The sequence below is a fragment of the Macrobrachium nipponense genome, chromosome 1, assembly GCF_015104395.2.
Source record: "Macrobrachium nipponense isolate FS-2020 chromosome 1, ASM1510439v2, whole genome shotgun sequence".
NCBI lineage: Eukaryota > Metazoa > Arthropoda > Malacostraca > Decapoda > Palaemonidae > Macrobrachium > Macrobrachium nipponense.
In genome coordinates, this window is record NC_087200.1 from 10774950 (window position 1) to 10787449 (window position 12500).

Here is a 12500-nt window from a genome sequence, read left to right on the forward strand (position 1 = left end):
AGAGAGAGAGAGAGAGAGAGAGAGAGAGAGATTTTTGATTTTTTACAGACTTTAAATCCCTGGCGTACAGAGGTCATCTTCCTCTCTCTCTTCCTCTCTCTCTCCCGCGCCATATAGTATGATTTTACATTAATGTAACGTAAAATTTTAATACTTGCTGAATGGTGACTCGTAAATTTTAGATTTCTTATTTCTTAGAGTTATTTAGTATTCATTAGTGCTTATTTTGGAATCTGAACAAACATTGTACAATTTTGTAACGGCACCTTTTCTTTTTTGAAATATTGTGAAATGGTGAAATTTTGGAGCTAGCTGCAGCAGAAACAATTGGTACCAAGGTAATGTGTTACTAGGTTTATTAGTTGCAACTAATAGTTACAGTGGTTTGGGTGAAACTATTTAAATTTTTACACATTGTAAATTTTTGTGTTTTGTATTTGTTTCATTTGAAGTGATTTTTTGTGCATTTATCCATTTTCTTATTGAAGTGTGTGTTTTTATTTTATATTCAGTGTGATTAGTGCCTTTTACAATTTTGTTATTTTCCATATTTTTCTGTGATGTATTTTCATTTGAATTCACACTTTAATTAACTTGATTGTTTTCATTCCGTAATCGTTGCACATTTAATTGAATTTAACACTTGTGAATTAATTTGCATTTACTTAGAATTCTATTCAAGTTTCAGTATTGTTTAGCACTTGTGAATTAATTCAAAGATTTTAATTATTGCCTAATCCTTTAAAATTTTGATTGAATTCATTAATTTTCTTGATTTTTGTGATAAATTAATTTTGATTTAATTTTACTTAATTAATTCAAGAATTACTTGAACATTGTGTTGTTTTCAAGTAACAGTAAAATTTCCGAGATTGTGAATTTCACTTATAAATTTTGAAATTGATAATGAAGTTTTGTATTTAAAATTTTTATAAGTGTTTTCTTTTTCACCAGTATATATGTGTATGATTAATTTAGGTAGAAACATAGAGTGGTAATTGAGCTGTTTTCCTTCAATTTACTTGAAGTGAGCTAGAACCAGGGAAGTACTTAGACTTCTGAAATCAGGGAAATACTTGACTTTTAAAGCTGTTGATGGAGTGATGCCCTTTAATTAATTTGATTACATATGAGATTACCTCACACCTGAGTTAATGAACTTAGTCTGATTTTCTGCAATACTGGTAAGTTGATTAAGGGATCACTGTTGCCTTTAGAGTATTCAGTCGTATTTTACCTGTGATGAAAGTTCAGGTGTCTGGCTGTTGTGAGCTAACAACTAATGAATGGTAAGTGTAGTAACCAGATACTTGGCACTTCGTCACAATATATATATATTTATATATAAGTATATATCTATTATATATAACACCTAATAAAGCTTGTCCATAAAACCCCAAAGAGGGTGCATTACTTGGGTTCTGTTATGACAAAATATCACTCACACACACGAGACACGGAGATGCATATATATATATATATATATATATATATATATATATATATATATATATATATATGTGTGTGTGTGTGTGTGTGTGTGTGTGTTATTTGGGCATCCCTTATTACACACACACACACATATATATGTATATATATATATATATATATATATATATTATATATATATATATATATATCTTCACCCTCACCCTCGATTTGACCAGCGTCACTGACTGACTGACTGACTGACCTTCATCCTCACTCTCACCCTCGACTTTACCTGTGTCACTTGACTGACTGACTGACTCACCTTGACGATCTCGAGCACCAGCATATCCTTCCGGTTGTCGGGAGCTTTGTCCAGATAAGCGTACTCGATCATCCTGTTGACAGCCGTAGGGTCCTCCCCCAAATTCGCCAGCGTCGTCACCAGGGGGACCAATATTTCGTGTGAGTAGCGCATCAGGTCGTCGTAGCTCATGTGGACGATTTCTCGTTTGATGTCTGAGGGAAACGAAAAATAAAAAATAAAAACAAAATGAAAGAAAACGGTCTTTTTTGAATTTTTAATTTTATTTTTTTCAATGTTTTCTTCTTAGATGAAAAGGGAGTTGATATCTGAAAATAGCCAAAAAATTGTATTTTTTTTATTTGTCCTTTTCTGTTATTCTTCTCAGTGGAAAAGGCAGTTGACGTCTGGAGATGAAAAAGAAATAAAATTTTATTTTCTTATGTTTAAAGTTGAGTTTTTTTCATTTGTCCTTTTCTATGTTATTCTTCTCAGTGAAAAAGGTAGTTGATGTATAAGGAAAAGACAGAAAATTGTGTTTTTTATGTTTAATGTTGGTTTTTTTATTTGTCGTTTCCTATATTATTCTTCTGAGTGGAAAAGGTAGTTGATGTATGAAGAAAAAAAGACAGACAAATATTTATTTTTTATTTTTAATGTTGAATTTTTTTAGCAACTCCTTTTGTATTTTATCTCGGTCTAAAAGGCAGATATCTCTTTTTTTTTTAGGTTCAAAATTGATATCATAATGCTTTAAAATGAATCTATAGCGTTGTCTCAGTGGAAAATAAAAGATTGGAGTATCATTTCCATATTGTCAATGTGTTTTATAATATTATTCCCAAGTGTTAAAATTAGAATTTCCAATTACAAGCTGATATGTAAGATTGTGAAAATTCCTCTTCAAAGGCAATCGATCAGTTCGTCAACATTCGAAAGAGAGAAATATATTATCAAACATAATCACATCGTGAAACCGGCTATCACTAAATCTTTCTTGTGTATTTTCAAGTGAAACGATAAATATATCTATTATATTCAAAGCCACTGGAAAAGAAGATACTAAGGAAAATCAGCTTACAACCAAAAACTGTTCCTCAGGCCATGACGAACAGACGAAGTCTTCTACGAGAAACCAAGAGTGACCAAAAACCACCGAAATGCAATCAAGTGAAATCAACTAAATAAAATTTAAATATTTTCCCAATGCAATTAGTAAATTTCAACAAAGCTTGGTGATTCAATACAGAATACTCGAAGATATACTACGATGATTTGGCAACACTGTTTTTCATATATATGGCAAGGGATGACATGAAGCCGGATGATTGCAATTTATTGCTCTGTCAACGGAAGCTCGTGGGAACCATGAATTTGAGTCGTATGACTCGCCAATTTATTCTCAAAAAAAAAAAAAAAAAACTTTCGGGGCTCGGAATGCGATGACGGACATGCACCAATAAATTCCAAGATAGAGTAAAAAAGGAAATTGGGATGATTTTATAAATATGAACTAATGAAGACTAAAGTCGGTGATTTACTGGTCATATGATATATCCATCTATTGTAACTTTTCGTGTTTCATTGTGGCTCATTACTACCAGGAACTGATTGCTATGTCTGCTGCTACAAGGTCCAGTAACGTTGTTTTTAAGCAATTCCTTTACCCTTCTCTTCTACTGAGTTTATTTCGAATATAGCGGACGAATGTAAGCAAAATGAAACGCACAAGACAAGAAGCGAAACAGAAAAAATAGAAGGAAGAATGAAGATACAAATATACATTTCTGTGGAAGGCGAGATGAGTCAGCAGCTGATCAAAGTAAAGAATAAAGTTAATGGACGGAAATTCATTCTCGCAAAGGTCGCTGATTTCCTTATTCTTCAGACGAATGTTAAAATTTTAGGTCTCGTGGAAATAAATGGAGAAATAAATGGACGTTTGTTTAACTTCAAGGTGGGTTGACACTAGGCTTCACCGCACGCTGCATGCGTAAGACTCGTCATCACCAGCTCCTCCAAAATTCTGGTTAGCCCCGCCTACTGGAGTGCTCATTAGGGTGAGTTAGTGGTGTGGAGCGACTCTTGATGAGTAGTCCAGTAGGCGGAGCTAACAAGAATTTGGGAGGAGTTGGTGATGAGTATAACGCATGCAGCGTGCGGTGAAGCCTAGCGTAAACTTATACAGATGAAATCGGATATCACTTTTTCCTCATTTTACCTTTTTGGCGAATTCTTTAAAATTAAAATATTTAAAAAAGAAAGGAAATGTTTTTTGCTTTTAGAAAGGTGCTGAAGAAAGATGGGGCTTTCTATATATATATATATATATATATATATATATATATATATATATATATATATATATATATATATACATATATATATATATCTATATATATATATATATATATATATATATATATATATGGAATGATTACAATTCATTGAATATATTTTCTATATCTATACTAAAAGGTTGTCCAACAAGAATATTGAAGACAAAATGAAGGAGAAACTAAATATCTTCAAGAAAAGTGCAAAATGAGCTAACTAAGATGAGTAAAAAAAAAAAGATATTTGAATTAAAACAACAAACTTGGGTTCCCGGGAAACTTAATAATTCAGAGAATGTGAAGTAGGGTACTCATTTCTTAAATTTGTTTACATCGACGAATGCCCCAAAATTTCCTTGAAAGAAATATCCCAACTGACTAGAAGCTACAGAAGCTCTTCTTAGAAGGGGCCAATTTAGTAGCTTCTACTGAGCAAACATCAGAAATGACGCTGCTTTTCAGACTTTCTCATAAGCATAATGTTCCAGTCAATCCGTCAGAATTGACTAAAAATGTTTGTAAGAAATCTCCTCAAAGAATTTCAGTCTCTGGCCCGTCGTGTGTACAGACTCTTTAGAATAAGAGATTTCATTAATGAATAAATTTCATCATTCTCGTTTGCTTTGTATTTGGGGTTTGTTAACGGTTAACAAGGAATGTGTCCTGAATGTGAGCAGCTCTAAACGGATGCTCAAGAGAAAGGTTTATTTGTACGTCTATAGTATATACACATATATGTATATGTATATGTGTGTGTGGGTACGTGTGAGTGTGTGTGAGTGTGTCTGTTTGTGTGTGTCATGTTTAAGGACAGGCTAGAATTTCAAGAAGTTTTAACGACCTGCCAAGCCACATTTCTATGCTAGAAGATGGTAGGTAATTACTGAAACCATTTCAAATGATATGAGAAATGAGGCATTTGGCGAGCGTGAATTATAAATGAAAGAATCTCGGCTGGAAAGGGATTACGTGAATCTTTGAAGAAGAGGCTTTGATCCCTTTCTCTCTTTTGGGAAAAGGGAATAATGGGGTGAATCTTCAGTGTATTCATGGTCTTGCATTCATTTTCTTATCCATTCATAATAGAAAAATAACAGTCGAGGGTTGTGTGATAAAATATGATTATAACTATATTTGACTAAAATACCCTTGCAGTACTTCATGGTTATCAATAATAATAATAATAATAATAATAATAATAATAATAATAATAATAATAATAATAATTGTGGCGCCGTGGTAGAGTGGGTTATGTCGTCAATGGACTGGGTAAGCAACATTGGGGCTGGTAAGTCGTTGGATGGGTGACCGCTCTCCTCGGCGTTGATTCCTTGGGAAAGGATCTTTACCATAATTTCCTCAGTCTACTCAGCTGTAAATGAGTACCTATTCTTGATGGGGGTAGGGTCCAGCTATGGGTTAAATAGCAAAACTCAGCCATGATGGAAAGAAATGAAGAATTAAACGATAACGACGTAAATGGAACCTCTCTGGTACTCAGCCCAATTGAAGGGGAAGACGGTCAGGTACTTGGAGGTCGTCATCCAGCAACTGACCACCACAACGACAGTAACCAACAGCCAGAGACTAGAGCCACAGAAGCAAACCAGAGGACGAAATGGACAAGAGAAGAAAATAAGGAAATATGGAGATGCTACATCAGAAGCAACCCGACGGAGAGAGGATATAGAAGAAGGTTGGTCAACATCTGGAATGAGAGGAATAAAACCCCCAAAACAGAGCAGAGGCTGGCAGACCAAGTAAGAAACACAAAGAAAAAGAACTGTCTCTCCCCAACAGAAAGAGAAAAAATGGAAAGGGAAATGACACACGGCAACGAATTACAAGAAGAACTGAGAGACGATGACACAGAAGACGACAGGGATGATGAGGTACCAAACCACGACACACGAAGAAACACCGATGAAGTAACAGAGAGGACAGAATGGGTAGAAAAGATCAGACAATGGATGGAGCCATATACAGAGAGAACAAAGATCCCCTCCATGATAGCCTACAAAACCAAGAAATTAAGGGAGAAAACAAGTGAAGTCAATGAAATAATGGGAATAATACACACCACCAGAATCACAGAAACAAATAACTTGGTATATGCAGGAGCAAGATTAGTAGCAGAACTGAAGGGGATACGAACACCAACACCACCAGCACAACCAACCCAACAGAAACCAAACAGCAACCGCCTTGGAAAAGGCGCCTGGAAAAGCTAATCATGGTGATGAGATCTGACTTGAGTAAACTGAAAGAGATGGCAGAAAAAAGGCTAAGAAGCAAGAAAACAAGAGAGGAACTCAATGAGAAATACAAAGTACGAGAGAGGGGACTAAACAATACAATAGAAGATGTAAACAGAGACTTAAGGCCAAAGCACATAAGATCCAACGGTACATGAACAGGAATAAGGGATACCAACAGAACAAACTATTCGGAACCAACCAGAAAAGACTATACAGCCAACTTAGAGGGGAAGACAGCCACCAAGAAATTCCTGAAGCCGAACCAAGTAAGAGACTCTGGGAAGCCATATGGAACAATCCGGTATCACACAACAAACATGCAGCATGGCTCCAGAAAGTCAAGGAAGAAGAAACAGGGAGAATAAAACAAAGATTCACAGAGATCACGACAGACACAGTCAGACACAAACTAAAGAAAATGCCGAACTGGAAAGCCCCAGGTCCCGATGAAGTCTATGGATACTGGCTGAAAAACTTCAAGGCCCTACACCCACGAATAGCAGAACAACTCCAGCACTGTATTACAAATCATCATGCGCCCAAATGGATGACCACAGGAAGAACATCCTTAGTACAAAAAGACAAGAATATGGGAAATATAGCCAGTAACTACAGGCCTATCACCTGACTACCAATAATGTGGAAGTTACTAACAAGTATCATCAGTGAAAGCCTATACAATTACCTAGAGGAGACAAACACCATCCCCCACCAACAGAAAGGCTGCAGAAGGAAGTGTAAGGGTACAAAAGACCAGCTCCTGATAGACAAAATGGTAATGAAGAACAGTAGAAGGAAAACCAACCTAAGCATGGCATGGATTGACTATAAGAAAGCCTTCGACATGATACCACCTACACACATGCCTAATAGAATGCCTGAAAATATATGGGGCAGAGGAAAACACCACCAGCTTCCTCAAAAATACAATGCGCAACTAGAATAAAATACTTACAAGCTCTGGAATAAGACTAGCTGAGGTTAATATCAGGAGAGGGATCTTCCAGGGCGACTCACTGTCCCCACTACTCTTCGCAGTAGCCATGATTCCCATGACAAAAGTACTGCAGAAGATGGATGCTGGGTACCAACTCAAGAAAAGAGGCGACAGAATCAACCATCTGATGTTAATGGATGACATCAAGCTGTATGGTAAGAGCATCAAGGAAATAGATACCCTAATCCAGACTGTAAGGATTGTATCTGGGGACATCAGGATGGAGTTTGGAATAGAAAAATGCGCCTTAGTCAACATACAAAAGGCAAAGTAATAAGGACTGAAGGGATAAAGCTACCAGATGGGAACAACATCAAACACATAGATGAGACGGGATACAAATACCTGTGAATAATGGAAGGAGGATATATAAAACACCAAGAGATGAAGGACACGATCAGGAAAGAATATATGCAGAGACTCAAGGTGATACTCCAGTCAAAACTCAACGCCGGAAATATGATAAAGTCCATAAACACATGGGCAATGCCAGTAATCAGATACAGTGCAGGAATAGTGGAATGGACGAAGGCAGAACTCCACAGCATAGACCAGAAAACCAGGAAACATAAGACAATACACAAAGCACTACACCCAAGAGCGAATAACATGAAAGGAAGGAGGGAGAGGACTACTAAGTATAGAGGACTGCGTTAACATCGAGAACAGAGCACTGGGGCAATATCTGAAAACCAGTGAAGACGAGTGGCTCAATAGTGCATGGGAAGAAGGACTGATAAAAGTAGACAAAGATCCAGAAATACAGAGACAGGAGAATGAGAAACAGAACAGAGGACTGGCACAACAAACCAATGCACGGACAATACATGAGACGGACTAAAGAACTAGCCAGTGATGACACATGGCAATGGCTACAGAGGGGAGAGCTCAAGAAGGAAACTGAAGGAATGATAACAGCAGCACAAGATCAGGCCCTAAGAACCAGATATGTTCAAAGAACGATAGATGGAAATAACATCTCTCCCATATGTAGGAGGCACAATACGAAAAATGAAACCATAAACTACATAGCAAGCGAATGTCCAGCACTTGCACAAAACCAGTACAAAAAGAGGCATGACTCAGTGGCAAAAGCCCTCCATTGGAGCCTGTGCAAGAAGCATCAGCTACCTCAGAGTAATAAGTGGTACGAGCACCAACCTGAAGGAGTGATAGAAAACGATCAAGCAGAGATCCTGTGGGACTATGGTATCAGAACAGATAGGGTGATACGTGCAAATAGACCAGACGTAACGTTGTTTGACAAAGTCAAGAAGAAAGTATCACTCATTGATGTCGCAATACCATGGAACACCAGAGTTGAAGAGAAAGAGAGGGAAAAAAGGGATAAGTATCAGGACCTGAAAATAGAAATAAGAAGGATTTGGGATATGCCAGTGGAAATTGTACCTATAATCATAGGTAGACTACTCTGTTTTTTCCATCTGTACATCCACCTAGGTAAACAAAAGAATATCTGGGTGTACATTTGCAACTGAAAAGTGTTTTAATAAATTACTGCATGCAAATTACACCGTTAATATTCGAAATAGGATAATATTTAAAGCCCGGGACGCAGTGTTACCATGCGCAAACACCACAGGCGGATGGACAGATAGAAAAAAACAGAGTATAGGCACGATCCCAAGATCTCTGAAAAGGAATCTAGAAAAACTAGAGGCTGAAGTAGCTCCAGGACTCATGCAGAAGAGTGTGATCCTAGAAACGGCGCACATAGTAAGAAAAGTGATGGACTCCTAAGGAGGCAGGATGCAACCCGGAACCCCACACTATAAATACCACCCAGTCGAATTGGAGGACTGTGATAGAGCAAAAAAAAAAAAAAAAAAAAAAAAAAAAAAAAAAAAAAAACCCCCCCCCCCCCCCCCCCAAAAAAAAAATACTATAGATAAAATCTGGACCCATTTTGATAATGATAATAAAAATAATGACAATTCTTCTTCTTCTTTATTATTATTATTATTATTATTATTATTATTATTATTATTAATTATTATTATTATTATTATTTTATTATTTATTGTCTATCAAAGTCATCCTATTCAACTGGGTAGTATTTATATTGTGGGGTTCCGGGTTACATCCTGGCCCCTTAGGGGTCCATCGCTTTCCTCACTATGTGCGCTGTTTCTAGGATCACACTCGTCTGCATGAGTCCCGGAGCTACTTCAGCCTCTAGTTTTTCCAGATTACTTTTCAGGGATCTTGGGATCATGCCTCCTAGTGTTCCTACGATTATGGGTACAATTTCCACTGGCATTTCCCATATCCTTCTTATTCCTGTTGTCAGGTCTTGATATCTATCAATTTTGTTTTCTCTTTCATTCTCGTCTACTCTAATGTCCCATGGTACTGCGACAACAATGGGTGATACTTTCTTCTTGATTTTTATTATTATAGTTATTTGGGAAAACTCACTATCGCGAGAGTATATATAAAGTTCTAAAGGGTCCACAATAATAAAAAGTGTTGAGTCCGTGTATAATTTTTAAAACTTTACAAAAAGCTTTCGAACCTTTCCCTGGGTTCATCTTCAGTCCAAAAGAAAAAAGGAGGAAGGAAAGAGAGTGTCCCTCATTATTTACTTCAAGAATCGGCGTACGAAGGACCTCCTGATGAAGAACAACCCCTCCCCGTCCGTAGGAGACCCCTAAAGCAGTCCAACGTTGTCTACCGATACGTATGCCCCGCCCAAGGATGCCCTGGGATTTACATCGGCATGGCGACGATGCGCCTGTCAAAAAGGATCTCCTGCCACGCCCAGGAGGGCCCCATTAGGCAGCACGCCCTTGCAGTACACCATAGAAACATCACGAGAGACGACATCGTCAGGAATATTAAGATCATCGGGAGAGCACCTGACCCACGACGTCTGCGTCTCCTAGAAGCGCTGCTTAATCCTCGAGCAAAAGCTCCCCTTAATACCACCCAAGAAGCGTTCCTGATACCGACGTGTGTGAGGAGGACCCCACCCTCCCCCCCAACGAAAGTACCCGCGCGCATGAAACAAACACCGGACATGAGAATAATACCAGGGGTGACGTCACTCAGGTAGAAGCCAATCAAGAGGCTCCCGGTGATACCCCCCACCTGAGAAGGTCTGCAAGATTCGTAAACGCCCGCCGTATGAGTCACCTTCCCAGGAACCAATGAAAACCCGACCTGCCGGAGGTGCTCTGACCGTAATCAAGAGCCCGCAAAATCATGATATAAGGAGATGGACTCGCCACTGGAACATTACGGGCTGCTCTGTGAGCAAGAGCCCGTGCTGACACAAGGTCAGCTTAATAAAAAACAACAACCACTGGAATTCAGTTCCTCAGCAGTTATCGCTTGATAATGTCCTCTGAATCAGGAGGAAACGTCGCGTTGGAGAGAGAGAGAGAGAGAGAGAGAGAGAGAGAGAGAGAGAGAGAGAGAGAGAGAGAGAGAGAAAATTGTATAAGCAATAATAAATCAAATTACTCAACCGAATTTTACCATGCCCTTTGGTGCGTTGCTCGCCAGTCTAAACAACAACGAGAAAGCCGTCATCAGAAAGATAGAGAAGACTCTTTAGAAGATTAGTAGTGCTAAAGCAGCAGTCATTTTTATTATTATTATTATTATTATTATTATTATTATTATTATTATTATTATTACTTGATTTTCAACTTGGGCTGAAAAAACCCTAGAAATAAAATCAAGATAAAATCTAGAAAGCCACAAAAAAAAAAAACTTCCCTAACCAACCACTCCCTTCCAGTCAACACCTCCAAACTTACAGAGGAGGACAGAGCCATCCAGTTCGGAGAGGCCCACTAACACCGGTATTCTCCTGTTGGCGTTCTCCCTCATCGCTCTCAAGGGCTCCACAGGCACCATGCTCTCTCCCTGGGGGAGAAAGTCGTCCACCGCAGGTGCAAACAGGTAGTAAGGGTTCCCTTCCTGAAATCATCAAGTGAGGAGAAGTGTTGAAGTAAAGCTAGTGTCAATCATTCATTCATATCTCTCAAGAGGAGAGGATTAATGAGTAATTGGGTTTAGTAACAGGGATTTCTTATGGCAGGGGTGTTCATAGAATTCTCTAATAACAGGCATATTCTTAGTAAACTCTCATGAGATGTGTATCCATAGAATTCTCTAATAATAATAGGCGCACTCTTAGTAATTGACAGGTGCATTCGTAGAATTCTCTATTAATAACAGGCGCATTCTTAGTAAACTCTTATGCCAGGGGTATTCATAGAATTCTCCTATGACAGGTGTGTTCATAATAATCTCTTATGACAGGTGTTTTCATAAAACTCTCTTCTGATAATCAGGCGTAGTTATAGTAATTGATTATGAAAGGTAAATTCATAGAATTCTACAATAATAGGCGTATTCTTAGTGATCTCTTATGATACGTGTATTCATAGTGATCTCTCATGACACTGAGGTGTATTCATAGCAATATTTTAATGATAAAACCAGGGATATTCTTAGTATTCGCTTATGGTAATCAGGTGTATTCATAGTAATCTTCTATGACAATTAGGTCTCTTTATAGTAATCTCCTATGACAATTAGGTTTATTCATAGTAGACTCTTAATGAAAATCAAGTATGTTCAAAGAAATCTCTAAATGAAAATTATGTATGTATATTCGTAGTTATTACTTGGAAGAAAGGTCTAGGCTGGGTGATGATATTGGAAAACATGTTTTAACATTAAATTATGAACTGGAAGTCTAATTTTAACAGTAACACAAAACACAGTCCATACTGTACAAACAAATCTAAAAAAATAAAAAATGAAAAATAAACGTCTTTTAGATACAATAAACAGGGAAAATGAACTCACTAACAGATTCAAATACCACAACAAACAGGTTCAAGTTACGAGTACAAATTACGTCTCAGCCACTTATACCTCTATCAGTCTCTCGACCGCCTTGATGATCTGGTTGGTGTTCTTACTCTTGAGGCAATCCAGTAGGTAGGTCGAGCTGTAGACGCTTCCACAGCCCAGATGCTCCGACAGCCTCCTGGAAGCGATTCGTGGATTTCTGCTGAGTGCCCATGGAGAAAGGTTCGATCCAGAAAGAAGAATCATTTGCTGGAACGCTCCTGGAAAAAAAGAGGCGTGATTTAAGGGGAGAAAAGGATTGTTTATGACAGTGATGGAGATGAGAG

At 37.8% G+C, this 12500-nt stretch overlaps 1 protein-coding gene across 2 annotated transcripts in view; it reads right to left on the minus strand.

Annotated features, from left to right (window-relative positions):
• LOC135219122 (cholinesterase-like) overlaps positions 1-12500 on the minus strand; it is an 82793-nt gene that overhangs the window by 7796 nt on the left and 62497 nt on the right. For both annotated transcript variants that reach the window (XM_064255574.1, XM_064255573.1), the window contains exons 7-9: positions 12238-12434; positions 11109-11271; positions 1754-1947 (exon numbers count right to left, since the gene is read on the minus strand). In XM_064255574.1, coding sequence (XP_064111644.1) covers positions 1754-1947; positions 11109-11271; positions 12238-12434 — 554 coding nt within the window. The remainder of the gene's footprint in view (positions 1-1753; positions 1948-11108; positions 11272-12237; positions 12435-12500) is intronic.